At 36.6% G+C, this 21,716-nt stretch overlaps 2 protein-coding genes across 2 annotated transcripts; one reads left to right on the top strand and one right to left on the bottom strand.

Moving 5' to 3' along the window:
• Positions 1-488: 488 nt before the first annotated feature.
• Positions 489-20,077, bottom strand: LOC112766777 (ATP-dependent zinc metalloprotease FTSH 12, chloroplastic). Its single transcript, XM_029294718.2, has 19 exons — positions 19,474-20,077; positions 17,663-17,847; positions 15,823-16,049; positions 15,144-15,418; positions 14,585-14,662; positions 14,225-14,467; positions 13,567-13,707; positions 13,300-13,467; positions 12,612-12,724; positions 10,869-11,085; positions 10,720-10,795; positions 10,056-10,174; positions 9,857-9,973; positions 4,424-4,600; positions 3,121-3,240; positions 2,953-3,027; positions 2,523-2,630; positions 1,145-1,225; positions 489-910 (listed from the first exon to the last, which is right to left on the bottom strand). The coding sequence occupies exons 1-19, from the start codon at positions 19,903-19,905 to the stop codon at positions 833-835; spliced, it is 3,030 nt and encodes a 1,009-aa protein (XP_029150551.1). The 5' UTR covers positions 19,906-20,077; the 3' UTR covers positions 489-832.
• On the top strand, positions 8,337-9,609 carry LOC140180940 (uncharacterized mitochondrial protein AtMg00810-like). The gene has a single exon (XM_072222772.1). It carries the CDS (start codon positions 8,349-8,351, stop codon positions 9,378-9,380), a length of 1,032 nt encoding a protein of 343 aa, XP_072078873.1. The 5' UTR covers positions 8,337-8,348; the 3' UTR covers positions 9,381-9,609.
• Positions 20,078-21,716: the final 1,639 nt, after the last annotated feature.

Genomic DNA, 21,716 nt, shown 5'->3' with positions numbered 1-21,716 from the left:
CAAAACAGCGCCGTTTCAATGTAGCTAAACAGTTTTAAACGTTGATCCGAACCGTAGAATGAGACGGTTCATGATTAGATCGGTCTATTTGGTCCAATTTTCAGAACCATAATAGTAATGATTCATGTCTTTATGCACATATGCATGTATATAGTAGTTTGTTTCATTTTAGATTAAGATGTATGTATTGTAGTGATTATCCATGATCAATTCTTGATTGTAATAATTACTAAGTTACTAGAACGGGGGCTCGGTGTGTACAAGCTTTTTAAGAAATTTTTATTAATTTTCTTTTTTTTTTCTCTACAATATCCTCCAACCCAGCACCCAACAAATCAAGGACTAATTTGTCGTGGATCTAAACTCCATTTAAGAATTTATTGCTGGCTAATAGATTTATATTATACAATTGATGCAAAAGCCTATTGTCAATACTCAAGGATCGAATCAGAAAAATTTAAAGTAAGATCTAGACAAGCAACAAGAAGTGGGAGAAATATAATCTATTATCTAATTAGGGGTTGGAACCACTCCTAAATTGAATCATTCCTCTATCATATTTCCATGTTAATACAAAAGGATATACACTATTCTTCACATATACGTCAAGTAGTTTTTCTTCCTCTATTTAATAACACAAGTTTGATCAGTTTCAAAGCATAAACAGCATGAAGACTTCATCAGCTGAGATATTATCCCTGGACCATTCAAGAGTGAAAATGTACACAAAGCTCCACTATCTTCTACCCGATCCATAATCATCACTAAACAGGTTCCTGTGTCTGTAACTAGTTCTGTCAGAAGTGTTGTGGAAATATGGGATCTAAATGTGTCAGCATCTATGGAGAGGAGCAGGATACAAGTCCGGTGGCTGATATCGCACGTGATCCTTATGAGGAAGTGGCCCCTCCTGCATTAATGAAACTATAGTAACTAAATTGTTTGGAAGAAAAAAGAAGTGCATCATCCTACAAGTTTCTTTGAAGATCAACAATTGTTTAACATGATTCCAAATTTCAACATGTCCAAGGAGAATAAAAAATGTATGGTTTTGATTCCTAATTTGCTTATTCTAGCTCCCAAATGCATGATATTAACAGAGAAAGGACCGAAAGGAGATTGAAAAATATCAGAAGAAAGGTACCTCATCTATGTTTATTTGGAATGGCTTGACGAAGTCCTCAAACATTACGGGAGACAATGGCTTCATTTTCTCTTCAACCTCCTTTAAATGTATGAGTTCAAAATAAAAGACAATATGCCATATAAATGTTCACATAAGATAGAAATATACGAAGGGCACTTCTATTACGAGAACCAACCATAAACAAAAATGAGGAACAAAAAACAAGTAAACAACTATATGATACTTATATATCAATCAGATCCCACTTCTTCTATTGAAAGAATTATGAAGACAACAAAAGCAGCAGCAATGCCTTCTATTAGGTGGGATCGGCTATATAAATATGTCATATATCATGTTTAAAATAAACCTATTTATTAGACTTCTCCTGATAACCTCATTTAGAGTCTTTAGTCTCTATTTGTCCATAAACATTGGTCCATCTCCTATCTAATTTACTCTCTGACCTGATGTCTTACCGGTCTTTTCCCCACATGTCCAAATCATCTAGTATGAGATTCCACCATTCTTTCAACAATAGGTACCACCCTAACTTTCTCTCTCAAGTCCTTGTTTCTTATTCTATCCATTTGCATATGGCTACTTATCCCTCTAAGCATTCTTACTTCGATCACACTATACGTATATTCGTATTCACCTTGTACCATCCAACACTCCATTCCATACAACATATCAGGTCTAATGACAATGCAATAAGCCGATAACATTTACCCATAAATTTTAAAGATGCATTTTTGTTGCAAATGAAGCCCAAAACACTCCTTCACTTTTACCAACACTTGAATCCTATTGTTTACATCATCATCTATTTCTCCATTGTCTTGAATAATACAACCAAGATACTTAAAATCTCTTGATTTATGGTATGTTATTTTCTCCAACTTTCACTTTTATGTTTGAGTTCTTTCTCTTGCTAAATTTACAGTAGACACACACAGTCTTATTGTGACTAATACGTAAACTGTGTACTGTCAAAACTTGTCACCACAAATTTAACTTCCCATTTAAATCTTCCTTGATTCACCTATAAGTACAAATATCATCTGTAGAAAGCACGTAAGATGGTACGGTTTCTTGCATATGTTCAATAAGCACCTCCAATTAGTATGAATTATGAAAAGGTACGCTCTTATAACATCTTGGATTCTCACACTAGTTGTAACCCTATCGTATATATCTCCTTAATTGCAAGAATATAGGTTATCCTTACTTCTTTTCCAAGACCTTCCATAGTACCTCACTTAGTAACTATTATATGCCTTTTCCAAGTCAATGAAGACCATATATAAATCCTTCATATGACTCCAGTATATCTACATTCTTAACCAAAATTCTTAAGCCAAAAAAATGTGACAGCTTAAAAAGTGCATCATACCAATCCAGTTATTCTTGACTTTTCCAAGAGCTCCCTAGCAACCATGTCCAATATATGCCTATTATCCATCAAAGCATTCATTGCAAGTTCTTCTGTTTCTTCAATGTACTGTCATTGCATAAGAATCAAACAACATATCAAAAATGTATTTAAATTATTTAAGGTACAGGGATCACAATCGTAAGTCATTACTTCACATATTCAAGAGTATTATGATTGTTCTATCATATAGTTCCAATTAGAAAGTAAATAGACATATATCGAAAGCATATTATATTAGCAATAATAAATTGAATTCCTGTCACAAATGAAAACTTTTTAAAATGCACCAAATATATTACACATGTTTCAAAGCTTATTCTGCCTTGCATCTTAATAGTTACTTTCAAAAGCGGAAACAAAAAGACAGAGAAAGCATATCAGAAGTTACCCTTGTCAACTCCCGTGTAAATAGCTCAGATACCTCTAGTGTCATATTTGCAGGAATTACCTGAGGATCATCCCACTGCACAAGTATAAAGAGAAAGAAAAGCTAAATTACATTCACAATATTGAGAGGAAAATCATATATTACCTACTTTAAAGAAGAAATATATACCCTATATCTTATCAGCTCGCCATCTGGACTGTCTGGCCGATCGAGCAATCCAACCCTTTTTGTTAATGCCATTAAACCCAACCTTGAATTTTGAGGGCTGATAACCATCTCCCTGGCAATCTGAAATGAGTTTCAGTGAGAAACAAACTAATGAAAATCAAATGAGTTTATTACCATATACTACTGTGGAAAGGTAATCTCTCAAATCAATCAAATTTATAAAGAAAAGTAACTGAACTTTAGAGGCAAAAAGAGGTCATGCATAAAATAGTGAAGTGAGATCCACCACCAACAAACCCCTTCCCATGTTTTTCTTTTTTTTGTGTGTGTGTGTGTGTGGTTGGGGGGGGAGGAGGAGATTAATAACCCCAAGTAGTGATGTCTAATAAATGAGGTATGTCTAATAAATTACATTTATTTAGTTCACTAACAGCTTCAATAACTTACAAGCACATAAAAAAATTATGTACAAATTAGTAGGTATGTTTTGGTTTGTTATTTTAGATATTACATTCGTTTTTATTTTGGATGGGGAAAAAATAGCAGATAATATAGAATTTACAGGTGAAGATAAACTATGTTCTGACATAGATACAAAAGGTATAACTGTGAGCCAAAAAGATAAGCTATGTAACAATGAATGTTAATCCCTTTGAATATTATTTAAGGTCCCCACTAAATAATGTGCTGAGTACCAAATGGAAGGCAAAAGTATAATCCTATCCAAAAGAAATCAACAGTTGAAAAGGCATCGTAAAAAGGGGGTATAATTCCTTTCTAACCATACACCATGACATTACAAAAGCCAACAACTCTACCACAGAATCTTAGCTAATTTACTCAAGCCAAAAGCTTTGAACTTAAGGAGTAGAAACTGAAAAAAGTTCATAGGAAAAAAAAACTACTCAAATATAATATAAATATACCACTTAAACTAAGCTATTGGCTGAATAGTGTCACTTTATAGAAGCCAGAAGAACAATTCGCTCTATAAGAAAAATTATGATATGTGAATTTTTACTAGGTTCTATAATTACAGTCCAGCCAAATAGATCAAATGGATCCAAAGACTGCAAAATGCCATAGATCTTAAATTGTTTTCAACATCATCTTGATTTATCTTGATATATGCCTCAATAACCAACAAAAGGGATAAATTTATCTTCTCCAAATTGATAAATTGGTAGACATCTGAGTCGCATAGTTATGATGTGATTTCTTAAATACAGCCTATAATAACCATATCAGTATTTATAATTTCCAAGAGGTACCAAAATTCTCAAAATATAAAATTACTAATTACCTTTGTTATCTTTTCAAGATCATCACTGCCTCCATCAGTTATATCATCACCATAGACAACATGTTCAGCACATCGACCACCATGTGCTACTACCATTTGCATCATCATGTAACCGAAGGTTGTATAACCTTGGTCTATCATATCTTCCCGAGGGTAGAATACAGATACTGCTGTTTCCTGATTAAGCAGAACAAGAATTCATTAGTGTTAAAATATAAGCCACTCATCCTTCTTTATCATAACAGATTAAGTTTTTGAAAGAGATGGATCATGACACGACATCAAAGCTTCCATGAGTAAGTGGTCTACTGTTCAATTCTTGGCAGCACCCTTTTTTGAATAAAATCAATTAGTTATTGTTGAATATCAGATTAGATCTGTTTTGATATAGTTTCCATCTTTAGATATCTAATTCTGTTGGATCTCCTAGTATTAAGGGATCTGATTCTATCTCCTAGTATTAAGGGATCTGATTCTATCATATCTCCTAGTATTAAGGGATTTTATTTCTGTACCTATGTATATATATATATTGACGCTGGGAGATAATTCTCTCAAGGGAATTCATCCAAAACACAATCCTTGTCTCACTCCATTCGTATATTTCAAGTTGGTATCAGAGCGGGTTCCGACCCGGCTCTGGTTTCTATTTTTTTTTTTTTCTTCTTTTCCGGCTGCAATCTCTCAGCCGTGTTCCCTTTTCCCACCAGCTGACACTATCAGCTGTGTCTCTTCGTCAGAAATTGTTTTTTTCGGCCTGTCCCCAAAATTTCTCCGCTGCCCAGGCTTTTTCCGGCCGTTTCTGAGTGTCTGCCATCATGTCTTCTGAGGTAATCCCCGACACCAACTCCAATGGTGGTAAACCGGCTGTTCTAACAACTGTCGTTTCTGGAACCGCTACAATGACCTCTGAAAAATTGATGGGTGCCAAAAATTACCTTTCTTGGGCTGATTCTGTAGAACTTTGGTTCATGGGCCAAGGCTATGAAGACCACCTTACTAAATCTGTTGATGATGTTCGCGCCGCTGACAAAACCACTTGGAAGAAGATTGATGCCCAGCTATGTAACCTTATGTGGCAGACCATTGATCCACCAAAGCTGACTATGTTTCGGGCTTACAAAACTTGTAAAAAGGTGTGGGATCGTGCTAAAGCTTTATACACTAATGACATTGCAAGACTTTACCATGTTGCTAAGAAGCTGTGTAGTTTACAGCTTCAAGGAACTGATATGGAATCTTATGTTGGGGCTGTGGAAGCTGTCAGGGAAGAGTTTTCGACTCTCCTTCCCTATGTGTCTAATGCTGATGAACATCATGCTCAACAGGGAAAGCTGTTTTTGGTACTTACGTTACTTGGGTTTCCAGCTGAACTTGAATCTCTTCGGCAACAAATATTGGGCACCTCACCCGTTCCTTCCCTTCAAGACGTATTTGCACGACTCTTGCAATCCGGCCCCTCTCTTGAGACCCATACTTTTGACCAAACTGCATTGGCATCCCAATCTTCTTCTCAAGTGTCCTTTCAAGTGCCCACTCGCGGCGGCCGTGGGGGTCGTGGTAATGGTCGTGGTAATCGTACTCGCCCTAGTTGTACCCATTGCCATAGGATTGGTCATACTCAGGATAAATGTTATGCTCTCCATGGTCGTCCTACTAAGGTAGCTAATGTTGTCCAAACTAATGAGCCATCTGACGTTCACTCCGCCGCACAACCACAAGGGATATTTGTCTCTGGCAATGATTATGATGAGTTTCTCAAGTACCAAGCTTCAAAGCAGGCATCTACTCCCGTTGCTTCGGTGGCCCACTCTGGAATTCTGTTGCTTGTATCTCTCATTCCTCTTCTCTTGGACCATGGGTCCTTGACTCAGGTGCTTCTGATCACATTTCTGGTACTTCTTCTGTCCTCTCTAAACTTGAACACCCTGCATTTCTTCCTTCTATCACTTTGGCTGATGGTTCTAAAATTGGTGCTAAGGGAATAGGTCAAGCTACTCCTCTTCCTACAATACCTTTGAAATCTGTTCTTTACATGCCCAATTGTCCTTTCAATTTGATTTCTATTAGCCAACTTACTCGTTCTCTCAATTGTTCTGTTACCTTTTTTGCTGACTCCGTCATTGTGCAGGATCGAGGGACGGGACAGACGATTGGTACAGGATGTGAGTCTCAAGGACTGTATCGGCTTGCCTTACCCACTACTACTGTGTCTTCTGTTGCTGCTGTTGAGTCTCCGGACGTGGTCCATTGTCGCCTGGGACATCCCAGCCTCTCGAAGTTACAAGCTATGGTCCCGAGTTTATCTCGTCTTACTACCTTAGAGTGTCAAACTTGTCATTTAGGTAAACATGTTCGTAGTTCTTTTTCAAGTCGTGTCAATACACGGGCTGCGTCTCCCTTTTCTGTTATTCATTCTGATGTATGGGGACCTAGTCGAGTTACTTCTCATTCAGGCTTTCGTTATTTTGTCACCTTTATTGATGACTTTTCTCGTTGCACTTGGCTATATTTAATGAAGGACAGATCTGAATTATTTGTACATTTCAAGTCTTTCTGTTCTGAAATTCAAAACCAATTCAAAACTTCAATTAAAATTTTACGAAGTGATAATGCTCGTGAGTATTTTTCAGCACCCTTTTCGTCTTACTTGTCCTCCAAAGGCATTCTACATCAGTCATCTTGTCCTCATACCCCTCAACAGAATGGTGTGGCTGAGCGTAAACATCGTCACTTGATTGAAACTGCTCGCACTCTTCTTCTCCATACTCATGTTCCCCTTAAATTTTGGGGTGAGGCTGTTCTGACTGCATGTTATTTAATTAATCGTATGCCTTCTTCTGTTTTGCAAAATCAAGTTCCTCATTCCATTTTATTTCCTCATGAGCACATTTTTTCTCTTCCACTACGAGTCTTTGGTTGTACTTGTTTCATCCATGATCTTACCCCAGGCAAAGACAAGTTAACTGCTCGTTCTATCAAATGTGTTTTCTTAGGGTACACTCGATTTCAAAAGGGTTATCGTTGTTATTCTCCAGCTCTTAATCGTTTCTTCGTGTCTGCCGATGTCACTTTTCTTGAGAATACCCCTTTTTTCTCTGCACCCGACATCACTTCACCTTCCATTACGGAGGTGCTTCCTGTTCCTTACTTAGATGGGCCTCCTATTCCCACAAAGCCTCTCCAAGTTTATCATCGCCGCCCACGGCCTGCAGTCCAAGATAACTCATCTCCTGAACCCGTGGCTGAACCGTCCTTGGATCCTTCTTCGGGAGTTAGCAGTAGTCCTCCTATTGCTCTCAGACAAGGTACTCGTTCCACCCGTAATCCTAATCCTATTTATAATTTTCTCAGTTACCATCGTTTATCATCTTCGCACTATGCTTTTACCTCCTCTTTGTCTTCTGTTTCTATACCCAAAACAACAGCAGAAGCTCTTTCACATCCAGGGTGGCGCCAGGCTATGATTGAGGAGATGTCTGCCTTACATTCTACTGGTACTTGGGATCTTGTTCCACTGCCACCGGGCAAATCTACTGTGGGTTGTCGTTGGATCTATACTATTAAGGTCAGCTCAGACGGAACCATTGATCGATTAAAAGCCCGCCTTGTGGCTAAGGGCTACACTCAAATCTTTGGTTTGGACTATGGTGATACCTTCTCTCCTGTTGCGAAGATGGCCTCTGTTCGTCTTTTTCTTTCTATGGCTGCCATTCGCCATTGGCCTCTTCATCAACTTGATATTAAAAATGCTTTCTTACATGGTGATCTCGAGGAGGAAGTATACATGGAGCAACCTCCCGGGTTTGTTGCTCAGGGGGAGTCTTCCGGCTTAGTATGTCATTTACGCCGATCTTTATATGGCTTGAAACAATCCCCTAGAGCTTGGTTTGGTCGCTTTAGTGCTGTTATTTCTAAATTTGGCATGATTCAAAGTGAAGCAGATCATTCAGTTTTCTTCCGTCATTCTTCCTCCATGACCTCCATATATCTGGTTGTTTATGTGGATGATATTGTCATTACTGGAGATGATCATGAGGGAATCACTCAGTTAAAACAGCACTTGTTTGATCACTTTCAGACTAAGGATATGGGGAAGTTAAAATATTTCCTAGGAATTGAAGTGGCACAATCTAATGCGGGGATCTGTATCTCACAGAGAAAATATGCTCTAGATATTCTTGAAGAAACTGGAATGTTGGATTCTAGACCTGTAGATACACCAATGGATCCCAATACAAAACTTAGTCCAAATCAAGGAGAACCTCTTGCAGATCCTGGTAGATATCGCAGATTAATTGGCCGATTGAATTATTTGACAGTCACTCGGCCAGATATTTCATTTGCCACAAGTATCCTAAGTCAGTTTCTTGACTCTCCATGCGATAGTCATTGGGACGCAGCTGTTAGAGTCCTTAGATATATCAAAGGTGCTCCAGGAAAAGGTTTGTTGTATGAAGATAAAGGACATAACCAGATTGTTGGGTATACTGATGCAGATTGGGCAGGATCTCCATCTGATAGACGTTCTACATCTGGTTATTGTGTTTTTATTGGTGGAAACTTGATATCTTGGAAGAGTAAGAAGCAAAATGTTGTAGCAAGATCTAGTGCGGAAGCTGAATATAGAGCTATGGCACTTGCCACATGTGAACTTATATGGTTGAAGCAATTAGTTAAGGAACTTAAGTTTTGTGAGCCGAGTAAGATGGAACTGGTGTGCGATAATCAAGCTGCCTTACATATTGCTTCCAACCCTGTGTTTCATGAACGGACCAAGCACATAGAGATTGATTGCCATTTCATAAGGGAGAAGTTGCAAAGTGGGGAAATAGTAACAGCCTTTGTCAACTCCAACGATCAACTTGCAGATATTTTCACCAAAGCTCTCCGGGGTCCTCGGATACAATACATATGTAACAAGCTTGGTGCATATGATTTATATGCTCCAGCTTGAGGGGGAGTGTTGAATATCAGATTAGATCTGTTTTGATATAGTTTCCATCTTTAGATATCTAATTCTGTTGGATCTCCTAGTATTAAGGGATCTGATTCTATCTCCTAGTATTAAGGGATCTGATTCTATCATATCTCCTAGTATTAAGGGATTTTATTTCTGTACCTATGTATATATATATATTGACGCTGGGAGATAATTCTCTCAAGGGAATTCATCCAAAACACAATCCTTGTCTCACTCCATTCGTATATTTCAAGTGTTATATTCGAACACAAGGTACATGAGCTTGTGCATTCTCCTTGCTTCAAGCCTAAAGGGCTCTGGTGTAGGCAGGAGGTTTAAACATATTAAACAACTCATTTTATATCTGACAATTAAAGTTTTTTGATAGGGAGAGATGATGAGCAAAGGCAAAAGGAATGGCAAAAGTCCAATATGATCATTTTGCATATTGCTGTAACAAGATAGCATACCTTACCACCAGGCAGGAGCTGCGAAAATGCATGCCAGTCAAACCGAGGAAATAAGTGAGCTAACACAACATGACCAGCTTCATGAACAGCAAGTAGTCTCTTCTTTTCAACAGATACCTAAATTACAGTAATGAGTTCAACTATAAGATGTTTCACTATCACCAATTCAGATGAGAAGAACTAATGGTAATACACGTACACTTTCTTCACATTTCTGTTGCTCTTCCTCAGTGAGAAGCACACCCATGCCCTCAAGAAGTTGTTTATCTAATACATCAACAATGTCCTGCTGGGAAATTTTGAATGCCCTTTCCTCACCTGTAGCCAATAAAGCTTAATTTTGCATCTTATCCTGGATTACTAATACAGTAACAGAGGGAAGGGCAGCAAGGGGAATTTACCATGTAAACTGCATACAAGATGGTCAGAAGCTATGCAAGGATTTGATTATGGCTATTCATGGGACTGGGCTTTCATAACTACTACTAGCACTCAAAAACACTAGGTTAAGGCTTTGTTTCTCTATAACAGTTTCCTACTATAAATGAAAAATACATGATTGTCAATTCTCATAAACTGAATGAGAAGATTGGACTATGCTCCAGCTCACTTCGAGCCTTCTCAGATTAAAAAACAAATAGATGCTGCAGCCCTTAAATGTTTTGTAATGCATCAACTCTATCATTTGTACTTTAACTCCCCTTACCCAAAACCTATATAGTTCTTAACCGTGATAATCACATTCCCTTCCACTACAGACATATTAAAGTCACACTGAAGACAGCACCATGATGTTGCATACAGCAGGTCTAAATCTGGAAGTTAGTAGCACAACAAAGAATAAAATCAAATGCAGCAGAAACCCACCATCATTATTGCTGCTTCATTGACAAGGTTTCTTATATCTGCTCCCGAGAATCCAACAGTTCGGAAAACAAGCTGTTGATGTAGAAATCAATGTATGAGTTCAATGGAAAAGAGAGAAGTGAATTTGAATAGATAAGCAATATACCTTTTCAAAATCAACATCCTCTGCAAGTTGCTTTCCAGAACTATGCACACCAAAAATTTGGACTCTTTGCTTGGCATCAGGCAAACCAATGTACAGACGACGATCAATACGCCCAGGACGAACAAATTCAAGATCTAATTCATCTGGTCTATTTGTGGCACATATGAATATGACAGCTTGCCTTAAGGATAAACGGTCAACACCGGTTTTCTCCTTCCTATTGTAATGAAAAAAATATAAAAATAAAAAATCAATGACACTGACAATGTAATGAAATCAAAATAAAAAGAGATTCCTAACTTATGTAGCTCTACTGCAATGACAATAGTGAAGTTCAATAAATAACTGAAATAAGGAAGACTTCGATGGTGATCACTATGAGACGTAACTTAGCTAAAAGAGTAAGCTACCAAAATGGTACCTGAAAGTTTGCATCGGTGACAAAATGAACCCTAAAAGACATTAAGGACAAATAAGCCCCCGAAAGATTTAAAAACACGACAAAAAGAATTAGATATTAAATATATATTTTAAAAAACGACTTTAGAAATCAAATTTTGATGCAAAATTTTGCAATCATTATTAGAAAAATAAGATCTTTTTATCCTTAAAATTTGGTAATTTTTTGTCGAGTGAATTTTAAAAAAAAAAATTATTGTGAATGATCATATTTTTTTTTTTAAAAATAAAAAGAAAAATCTAGAGATCAAATTTTGCTCTGAATTTTTTTGTGCACCTTCTAAATATTTATTCAATTGTTGCCACAAAAATTTAGAGCTAATGGATAAGCCGTTTGCTAAATATGAAAGTTTTTTTATTACTTACAAAAATTATAATATTTATTGGTTCTTTTTGTCGTATTTTCAAATCATTCAGCGTCTGTTTTGTCGATAACATCTTTCAGGGACCTTTTTTGTCAGCGACTGAATCTTTCGAACCTCAAAATTGGTAGTTAACCATAGCTAAAATATACCAAATTCTAAGTTCCATGAAATAAAATGCAAAAATAAATAAGACTACGAACACAACAACAAGCATCAAAATCTTTAAATGAAGATATGCTTCATTGTAGCCCAAACCCCAAGAGCTACCACTTGAGAAATAGAGAAGACAAATTTCTGACTCAATGGGATTTATTTGAAACAAGCAAGAACAAGTATGTGAGAAGAAAAAAAAATTCTGCCCCTTAAAGTTTAAAAAGAATTATACAATTTTTTAAGAATCAATTCCATATTTCCTTTTATTAGTTTCTTTGTTTAATTAGGATTAGCGCTTTTGTACTATTATAAATAAATATCATCTTTATCTTCTATCATCGTCATCATCATAATATATCAAATTCTAATAATAACGTTGAAAGCAATCTCTCCTATAAGTTTAAGTTGTGGCTACAGATACATGAATAACTTCATTTCTAACACCCCTCCTCACTTCGAGCATTTTGAGCTTGGAGCAAAGAGATTGCACAAGGCCACCTATCTTGTGCTGAAACTTATTTTATTACAACCAGAATCAACTCTAGATCATTAGACAATAAAAACTCCAATACTATGTAATGAGTCATCTCCTAAAAGCTTAACTTTTGGGGTAAAAGTACACGAGTGGCTTCATATCTAACATATATATCTATCTTGCCTATTCTTTCACTTCCTACCTAAGATCCATAATCTCAACAAATATAAATTATGATGATATAAAAACTTCAAATGATATATAGTTTCCTATTTCAAAGTAATAACTTACTCCCCATCAAGCTGTGCAATGAGAGCTTCAAAAGTTGCCCTTCTACGTGGATCATTCCTAGCATGTCTACCGGCAATGGCATCTATTTCATCCACAAATATAAAACAAGGTGCCTGTAGAAAATGAAAAGTAATTGTAAACTACCTTGTCCAAGCTATAAATGATAAACAACATCAACTGAAGTAAACTTGTGCAGCAAAATAGAAGATTTATTAGGAGAGTTTATCTAAGAGAGTTAGGGTTGAGGGCCACAAGCCAAGGTTGTAAATACTGCTGAAGAAAGTTTCTTTTTGGCAGTTTTGCAAGGCTTAACAAGCCCTCACCTCCTGGGAAAAATTATCTGTTGAGACTGCACTAGTTAGTTACTAGTAAGCTGCATAATAGGAGGAAGGAAAATGGGGGGTTTGTGATTCAGTCTTGGGGAGGACTCTACAGTAACCTCTAATCTTTGTAGGGTTCAGGCCTTCAGGAGTCGGGATCACATTGATCAAGATCTCAATGAATAATATTGATGTTCTAAACTTCTAATATATGAATTTCAATTTATCAAACAAACAGGAAAATTTGATCAAATAGGATTACAAGACTATATATCCAATTCTATGTAACAAAACTTTAACTGACATCTTCATTCAAGATTATTTAAAATGCATTTGATATTAGAGCTAGAAAATGCTTATTGGCTTACATTTCTCCTAGCAATGGTAAACATTTCATTGATTCTAGCTGCTCCACTTTTTTCACTATCTGTGAACTCAGCACCTGAAGCAAAAACAAAAGGCAATCCACTTTCCTTTGCGAGTGTCCTGGCAAAAAGTGTTTTCCCTGTTCCTGGGGGTCCAGAGAGTAGAACACCCTGAAATATGCTTTCTCGTCAAACAACTTACATAATATCATGTCACAACATAATAGCATTTGAGGGATTAATTGGCTGTGCAGATATCAAATGTCTTACCCGCACAAACTGCACGCCTCTTTCGTAGAACTGCATAGGATTTCCCATATAGATCATCAACTCATCAAGAAGATCCCAAACATCACCTCCCAACACAACTTCCTTGTACATAGATTTTGTTTCACCAACTTCTCCAACAGGCTGACAAACAATAGAACTTTCACATAAATAGAAATCAGAAGAAAGAAGTCAAATGACATGAGAAAGAAAGAAAGAAAGAAAAAGGAAATCACTATAAATATAAACATGTATCCATCAATTCATTATTCTGATGGAGACTTAACATCTAAATATATCTTTACAATATGGGCTTTTGGTTGTTGCTAAGAACATGGCATTTGACCAAATAACTTTAGCGATATATAGCGTTGACAGGGATAAATACGCCTTTACATTTTCAAGGGAAAAAGTAGTGACACAGATTGTTTCCTATGACCAGTATAATTCCAACCACTAAACCTCCATCTTTTCCTATGATTACTAATCACATGCTAAATACATTCCTCCATGTGTTATATTCTTACGTGCTATATATCTGACATATCAGGATACTATATACAAAAATATTTCATGCTAAATAGAACAACCATACAAGACATTTTATGCACAAAAATAAACTAAATCACTTCCAACAGCTTATCAGATATTAAAAGCTTACCAGAATGAAGTTTTCAGCATATGCCATATCAAAGAGTTGATTATACTTTTTGTAAAGAAAACGATGGGAAGTAATGTGCAAAAGCATCACAGACTCCCTTATAAGCCAGAGAATCAGTATTCCGGGTACTAAAGCAATCAGAACCTTCATAAAATAGTGGATTTGTCGCTTCTGAAGCAGATCTACTTCAACTCCAGAACTTGTAATAATGTCAAACAGATAAGGATCAAGAGGGATATCAACCTACCAAATAAGAACTTTATTAATCAATCATTTTCCCCAAAGGGACAACAGATGGAAAACCTTGGAGAGAGAGATTTCAGATTTCTGACCAACAATAGCAATTTTGATGCAACTTACGATAAATTCCATTGGAAAACCTTCTTTCATCGTCACATACAATCTTTTCAAATCTTCAGTGAAAACAACAGCTGCTACCTGTTCAAAAGAATGTAACTCAGCAACTGCCATCAATCTTCTCAGAGAATCGATGTGTGTAAAATTTAACTTGGCATGGACATGGTAAAGCAACATTTTTATTTTTTCAAATAAAGAGGAATATTATTATGAATAAGAGATATCATACAAAACGGTCGGGTAACAAGAAATCCCCTGTTGAAATTTACTGTAATGCTGGAACTAGAATCTATAATGTTCAAGTTTATGTATTTAACTCTTAAGATAGTGAACAAGGAACAGCTTAAGCTAGCTAGTAGTAGTCTTTCAAATAAATAGTATGTATACCTGTAGAGAGTGGATTCTGATTTTTCACTCTTTAGTTTTGAAAATCTTGTGTATATTGTATTGCTACAATTATGCCTCTCTCAGTTTATATATTCCACAAAACGTCTCAAATGAAAAATCAACTTATAGTTAAGAACATACATACTACTTAAAAAGTTAATCTATGAATACGAACCTCTGAACTATCAAGTTTGTCAAGAAAGTAATTGTAAGGAAGTTTAGGACGATAGCGCCACCACCTCTTAGCTATCCACAAGGCCCTAGCTCCATGTGTGGATGTTGCCTTTTCCGCCACATCCTTGCGAAGATTAGCTTCAACCTCTTTCATGTCAAATTCGACTACATATCTACTATTTAAGGAATCCGATTGCTCAACAAGACGCTCGTTGCTAAGGACTTCCCTCCATTTATGAAGTCTCTCACGCCATGTGCCCGCAGATTTAACTTCGCCTGCTTAGCAGAATGTAAACATATTAATTAATAGAATAAAAAAGAGGGAAGTGATGCAATGTGTGTGTGTGTGTATCTGGGTTAGAGAATCTTTCTCAGAATGAAGGTACAGGACTGAAATTATACTAAGGTATGATTTTTAATGGGCAAAGCCCAACTCCACAAAATTATTAGAAAAAAGATTCTGGATAGGTGGACCTTTTGGGGAAAGCACTCAACAATTGTTTGAGAGTTTTTTCCATTGGCCATAGTTTCAACAAGACACAAGGGCTCCCATATTAATAAGGCGATTGATTCCATACTTCACCGTCTCCAAACCAGTAACAAGCATTCAGTGTAAACAACTCGCAAATAGCAAAATGTAGAAAATAATAGATGAATGAAATGGTTACAGTGAAAGAGACCTAAAATGCCCAAGCCTTCCGCTAGTCTATTCTTCTCTTCTTTGGTTAACCTTCCATCATCCTCTATAACTTGTTTTACATGTTCCTTGGAAGCCTCTTGGTCATCCTCCCATGCATCCTCTCCAACATACGAAGTATCATGAACAAGGGTTCCACCAGGCTGTTCAACAAGCTTCTTCATTTTCAAGCCTTTTGGCATTGACTTCCTCCACATGCCCTTCTTAAATCTGCTTACAAAACATTAACAAAAACATGCCACAAATGAAAAAAAAAAAAAAGCACAAGGTTGAGATCATGAAATTGCTTTATAGTATCCAATTCACTATAAAATAAATTAGCATTAATCACTAACAACAGCAACCATTTGATGATGCCAAATTATTTTATAGCAAATCATGCCAATAATCAAACCACTAAAATCTAACTCTCTTTTAATGCTTCCGTCTCTAGATTTTCCTGGATTCCCCTCTACATCCAGCTATTGGACTGTAGAATTTGTAGGAGATAAAAGAGAAGAGGAAGTCAAACAATGTGTGGGAGATGTGCTTATATTCAAAATGCTATTTAGTACTATGCCATTTCTTAAGACGTATAGGTAGCTAGCAGCATACATTAAGCACATGCAAAATATTACTGTATATAATGTATACATGTTATTGCATATATTATATTTCCTAAAATAGATTAGAATCAGCTTAGCAATCTCTAGCAATTAGCCTACACATAAATAACCTAAGGATCCCTAGAAATTAACCTACATTTCAGCCAATGATTTTTGTAATTTCATCTATATATTGAAATACCTAGTCCAGCAAAAGGAAGACAGTTGTTTTCCAATTGGAAATCAAGTTTCGTTACAAAATCTAATAGCCATACATTATTCTCAACACTCCCCCTGAGGAGACAGTTCTCTAAATTTTATGCTTACTGCAAATGGAGTCTTCACAAAGGGAAAAACTTAAATGAACTCTCGCAGGAAGTTGATAAGTTAAATGATGTTAGAGATTCGTTAGACAATGTTAGATGGCACATTCATGAAAAACTGGCTGCTGTGGGTAGCTCAAAGAAGATTTGGCATGGAATTGTTCTTCAGAACCACCAATTTCAACATTTGATTTCCTTGTACCCCTCCACATCTATCTATTGAGCACCGGATTTTGTCAGAGATAAAAGTACATGAGGAATTAAAACAATGAATGAGCGGGAAATGGCTATGTGTGAAAGAATTGATCTCCAAAACCACTAGTTTCAACTTTTGATTTCCTTTAGGCTGCATTTGGATACTATATCTAAGATAGAAATACGAAAAAATGGATACAGAATTCCTATATTTTCTGCTTCCTAAAAGCAGAGACAGAAAAGATCTGTCTTAGAAATAGTATCCAAATGCAATCTTATACATTGAGTAATCAGAAGTATAACTTGGGCAGGAATGGTTCAGATGCTATTATGCTAATACTACTACCCATGCTATTTATTCTTTCCCTTGGAAATCCATTTCTCAAAGCTATACCATACAGGTAAGTGATGGCTATCACTTTAACTTTCAAGGACTATTGGGTAGGAGACTCCTCTTTAAATTTAACCTTCCCTCGTCAACTACCTTCCCTGCATAACATTCCTATCCAGATTTTAAAAGTAGTCCACATTTTTCACAACCTGAATAATATAATCCTCATTTTATAGATTCTCTTTTAGCAGGATTCCTTTACTATCAAAAAATAAAAAAGCATACAGAAGAAATAAACATGTGAGAAATCAACAATTTAATTTGTGCTAATTATGAAAATAACTATTTGATATGCCATTAGCATAAGCATATAAATGAGGATTAACTAACCTTCTAATGTTGGTTGGGGAAGGCTCCGGAATTAATGCTTCCATGTAAGCTTCTGTCAATTCTTTTCTTTGGCGATTTATGTAAGGTGCTTGAATTATGACATACATTCCTTTACAACAACATGCCACAACAAAGATATAAAGAGCTAGTACACCAACTCGCTTAGGGTCCCAACTGTTGACATTCTAGTACGAGAAAAACAATACTTATTTAGTTAATAATAATAATAATAATAATAATAATAATAAATAATAATAATAATAATGGGGAAAAAAAGGAAATGCAACAGAAAATTAAAAATAACTGAAGCCAATTATAGATTTTATTTTCCTTTTAAGAAGAATAATTTATGAAGGCCAAGAAAGGAGAAATACGGGAGAGAGCATAAGATGTATGCTCCCAAGAGGAAAGGGGCAGCCCAAGTCAAAGCATCCTGAGTTGCGTAGGGTCTAGTGAAGGGCCGCACCCAAAAGGTGTGATGTAGGCAGCCTAACCTATTGCAACCATCAATGACTAATTCCAGGCTTGAACCTGACCTTGAGGTCAAATGAAGACAACTCAACCATTGCTTTAAGGTTCCTTTTCTACCCTTGTAAGAAGAAACCAAAAGGAAAAATATAGGTCCTAGGAGACTGAGTCATGTAACAAGTCATGCCAAGTTGTCAACCTCTCATCAAACAAAGAATGACCTCCAAAATGAACATTTTCAAAACTCCATGTAGATGCTAAGACCTTAAAATGATAACCTTAACACAAATGTTTTCCATAGATGAAGTAGCTTCCTTGAGGAAGGTTAAGAAAGAGGGACCCAATGAATGAGGTTGGGGATTGAGATTTAACTACATGGAGAATTCATCCATCTTTTTGGAACTTTAAAGTATATAATTATCATGTTTGTTCTTCTTCCAATAAAAGAAAAAAAATTAATATGGGAAGAAATGGGACCTCTGTTGATGTTGCATGCTCTCCAAATAGAAAATGAAGACAAAACAACAAAAGAAAGAGAACACCAGTAAAACTTAGTTATGTCGATACTCAATATCACCTCATGGTATATCTAAACAATGGCACCACACCACCCTCTAAACACCCATTATCAGAGCAACCAAAAAATAAAAAAAACTTAGACGCCACAAAAAATGTACCAGATGAAAAAAAATAGAAAATTTCTGTCTAATAAATCTTTCATTGTGCTTTAATCAAGAAGTATCATGTGATATTTCTAATCTCCACACCGCACTTACATGTTAGACTATAGTTATCTCCCTGATATATTAAGAAAATAAGTATTAGAATCTAAAATGTGATCGGATACCATCCAGCCTATAGTTAGGCAGAATGTTGTACATATTTTCCAAGCATGTCTATCACCCAGGTTTCTACATATTTTCTCATATTTTCCTATAGTTAGCATGACTTTTTGACTGTCATGTAACTTCATTTAAGCCCGAACATTGTGAAAAATCTACTTCAAGTCTTCAACAACAACTAGCATCAGCTTGCATCACATAAGACCAATATCCATTACACCAAATTGTTTTTCACCTACCTTCTTTCAAAAACAGCAACTTACAAACAATGCGAAACGTATATTCCCACTCTTATTTAAAAAAAGACCTTGATAAACTTCGAAAGTCATATGAATGTTATAAACTTCATTTATTGTGATAGCGAAACTCTTCAACTTAACCACCCACTACTTCAAAAGTAATGTATATCATAAATTTTGACTGAATGAGAGTGCATCAAAATCAAACATATAAGAAGAAATTAACAGGGAAAATGTCAGTACAGCAATCAATTGAGTTTACCTTCCAGTGTTCCCATCGATTCCAATCAAGAAACTCGGAAACCCAGTGAGTCCCAGACCTTCCCAATTCATCTCCACTCGTTTCCACTTCATCCCTCACGCGCCCCACAAACTCGCCCACCTTCGCATTCCCATCTCCCAAGTCAAAACCCGTCTCCTTCTTCACCATCTCCCCGAACTTCAACCAAAACCGCTTCGAGCCTCGGCGAAGCGACCGGGAAATGTTGGACCAAGAAGAAGCCCCGCCGTCGCCCCCACCATCAGGGTCAGCCGCCGAAGTTGACGATGCTCGGAGCTTGAGCTTTCTGCGGAGGGTTTTGGAGCAGCGCGGTGTGGTTAGCGCAAAGAGGTTGGGGTTCAAAGGGACCACCACCGGATTGAGCGGTGGCGAGGGAAGAAGAAATGGATTTGGATTTGGGCTGATGAGGCCCATTGATGAATTTCGAAGGTCGATTGAGTGAGATTAGGCGCGCTTATGCATCTCTGCTAAATGGTTTTGTTCTTTATGAAATGGAGAATTGAAGATTGACTTAACGTTATGGGGTTTATTTAAGGGTTTATCCGCATCACGCTGTAGTCTACAATGGAAATATGTAAACATTTACAGAGCGTAGATTCGGATTTTTTATTTAAATAAATAAAATAAATGTTTTAATTACTGTAATAAATAATTATAAAAAGAGTAAAGTATCATTTTTGTCCCTAACGTTTGGGGTAAGTCCTATTTGTGTTCCTAACAATTAAATCGTCCTATTTGTATCCTTAACGTTTATAAAAGTGATTCAATGTTATCCTACTATCAATTATACTAACAAATCAGATTATATTTTTCAATTATTCTCATTTAGATGTATTCATTCTCAGTTAGGTCTCACTTGGATGTGGTCGATTTTAATATTATACCCACTATTTGTGTTTAGATTCAATTATGTCCCTAGAAAAGTGAATTATGTAAATGTTGTAGGAATTAGTTTTAACATTTGATGAGCTATTTTTCGGAGTAGATCATCGATTCTATCCCAGACATTTGTATTCTAACTTCAAGAAAAGATTTTTAAAAATCAAACTAAAGCGCTCATGATGTGTAATTGACGGCAGGATAACATTAAATCACTTTTACAAACGTTAGGGATACAAATAGGACGGTTTAAACGTTAGGGACACAAATAAGATTTACCATAAACGTTGGGGACAAAAACGATTCTTTACTCTTATAAAAATTATTATCGAAATCCGTTTTCCAGCCTTATTTTGTTTTACACTATAAACGAGATACGTGATAAATTAATGCGTTTACAGTGTAAATGAGATACAGTAAAACAAATTTTTAACTGCTATAAAAGGATGTGCAATTCTTGACATTCTCCACATATATTTCATATCTTCTTCTCTCTCGTTTTTCTTACAAAAAGTAGGCAAAAATGTCAAGTAATAACGGATATGTAGTTGTCTATGTGTATCACAATTGTCGTATGAGAAACAGCAACAATGGCAGGATATTTGAGTGTGAGAATCCGTTACTATTGCGCATTCGGCGCGTAAGTTCGTTGTTCGAATTGGAAAGTTTGATATATTGAGCAACATTGGTGGCACAGGAAGAAGAGAAATCAGAAGGGTGGGGTATAAGTTGTTAGCAACGTTGGGTAATGGAGTTTAGCGGTTTCGACTATTTCAGCTTCTCAACGACAAGCATGTGCGACTCATATTCGATATTAATGGGAGAATCATGGCGGAACAAGCGATGGAGCTTTCCACCGACGTTGGTGATGTTGGTGGTGGTGGTTCTGTACATATGACATTTGTGCAGGATGACCCACCTCTCGCACCACCACCAATTCATGTTGCCATACCAGTGGAAGACTTGGAGGTGGGTGAGAAAGACTCTGACGAAGAGTACGTTGCGGATAGCGACGATAGTGATTCTTCTAGGATGATAAGGAGGAGAAGTTTATAGAGGAGACGCCGGCCGAGACAGCAGTGCACTATATTTTGCCTCCCCTCACCCAATTCCGGCGCTATCAGATGTACCAAGTCACTATCATACATTGGATATGGATGTCATGCATGAGAAATCTCCTATTTCCAATACTGGGGAAGAGGATTGCAACCTAGACGGTGGGGTTGAGTTTCGGGTCAGCCACAGATTCAAATGCCGATATGTATTAATGCAAGGTGTGAAGAACTACAGTATTCGCAAAAGTGTTGAGTACCGAGTGGTCGAATCGGACCGATTAAAATACCATG

This window comes from Arachis hypogaea, chromosome 17, assembly GCF_003086295.3.
Source record: "Arachis hypogaea cultivar Tifrunner chromosome 17, arahy.Tifrunner.gnm2.J5K5, whole genome shotgun sequence".
In the NCBI taxonomy this organism is placed as follows: domain Eukaryota; kingdom Viridiplantae; phylum Streptophyta; class Magnoliopsida; order Fabales; family Fabaceae; genus Arachis; species Arachis hypogaea.
The sequence above is the reverse complement of the archived record's forward strand: the minus strand, read 5'-3'. Positions and strand labels throughout refer to the sequence as shown.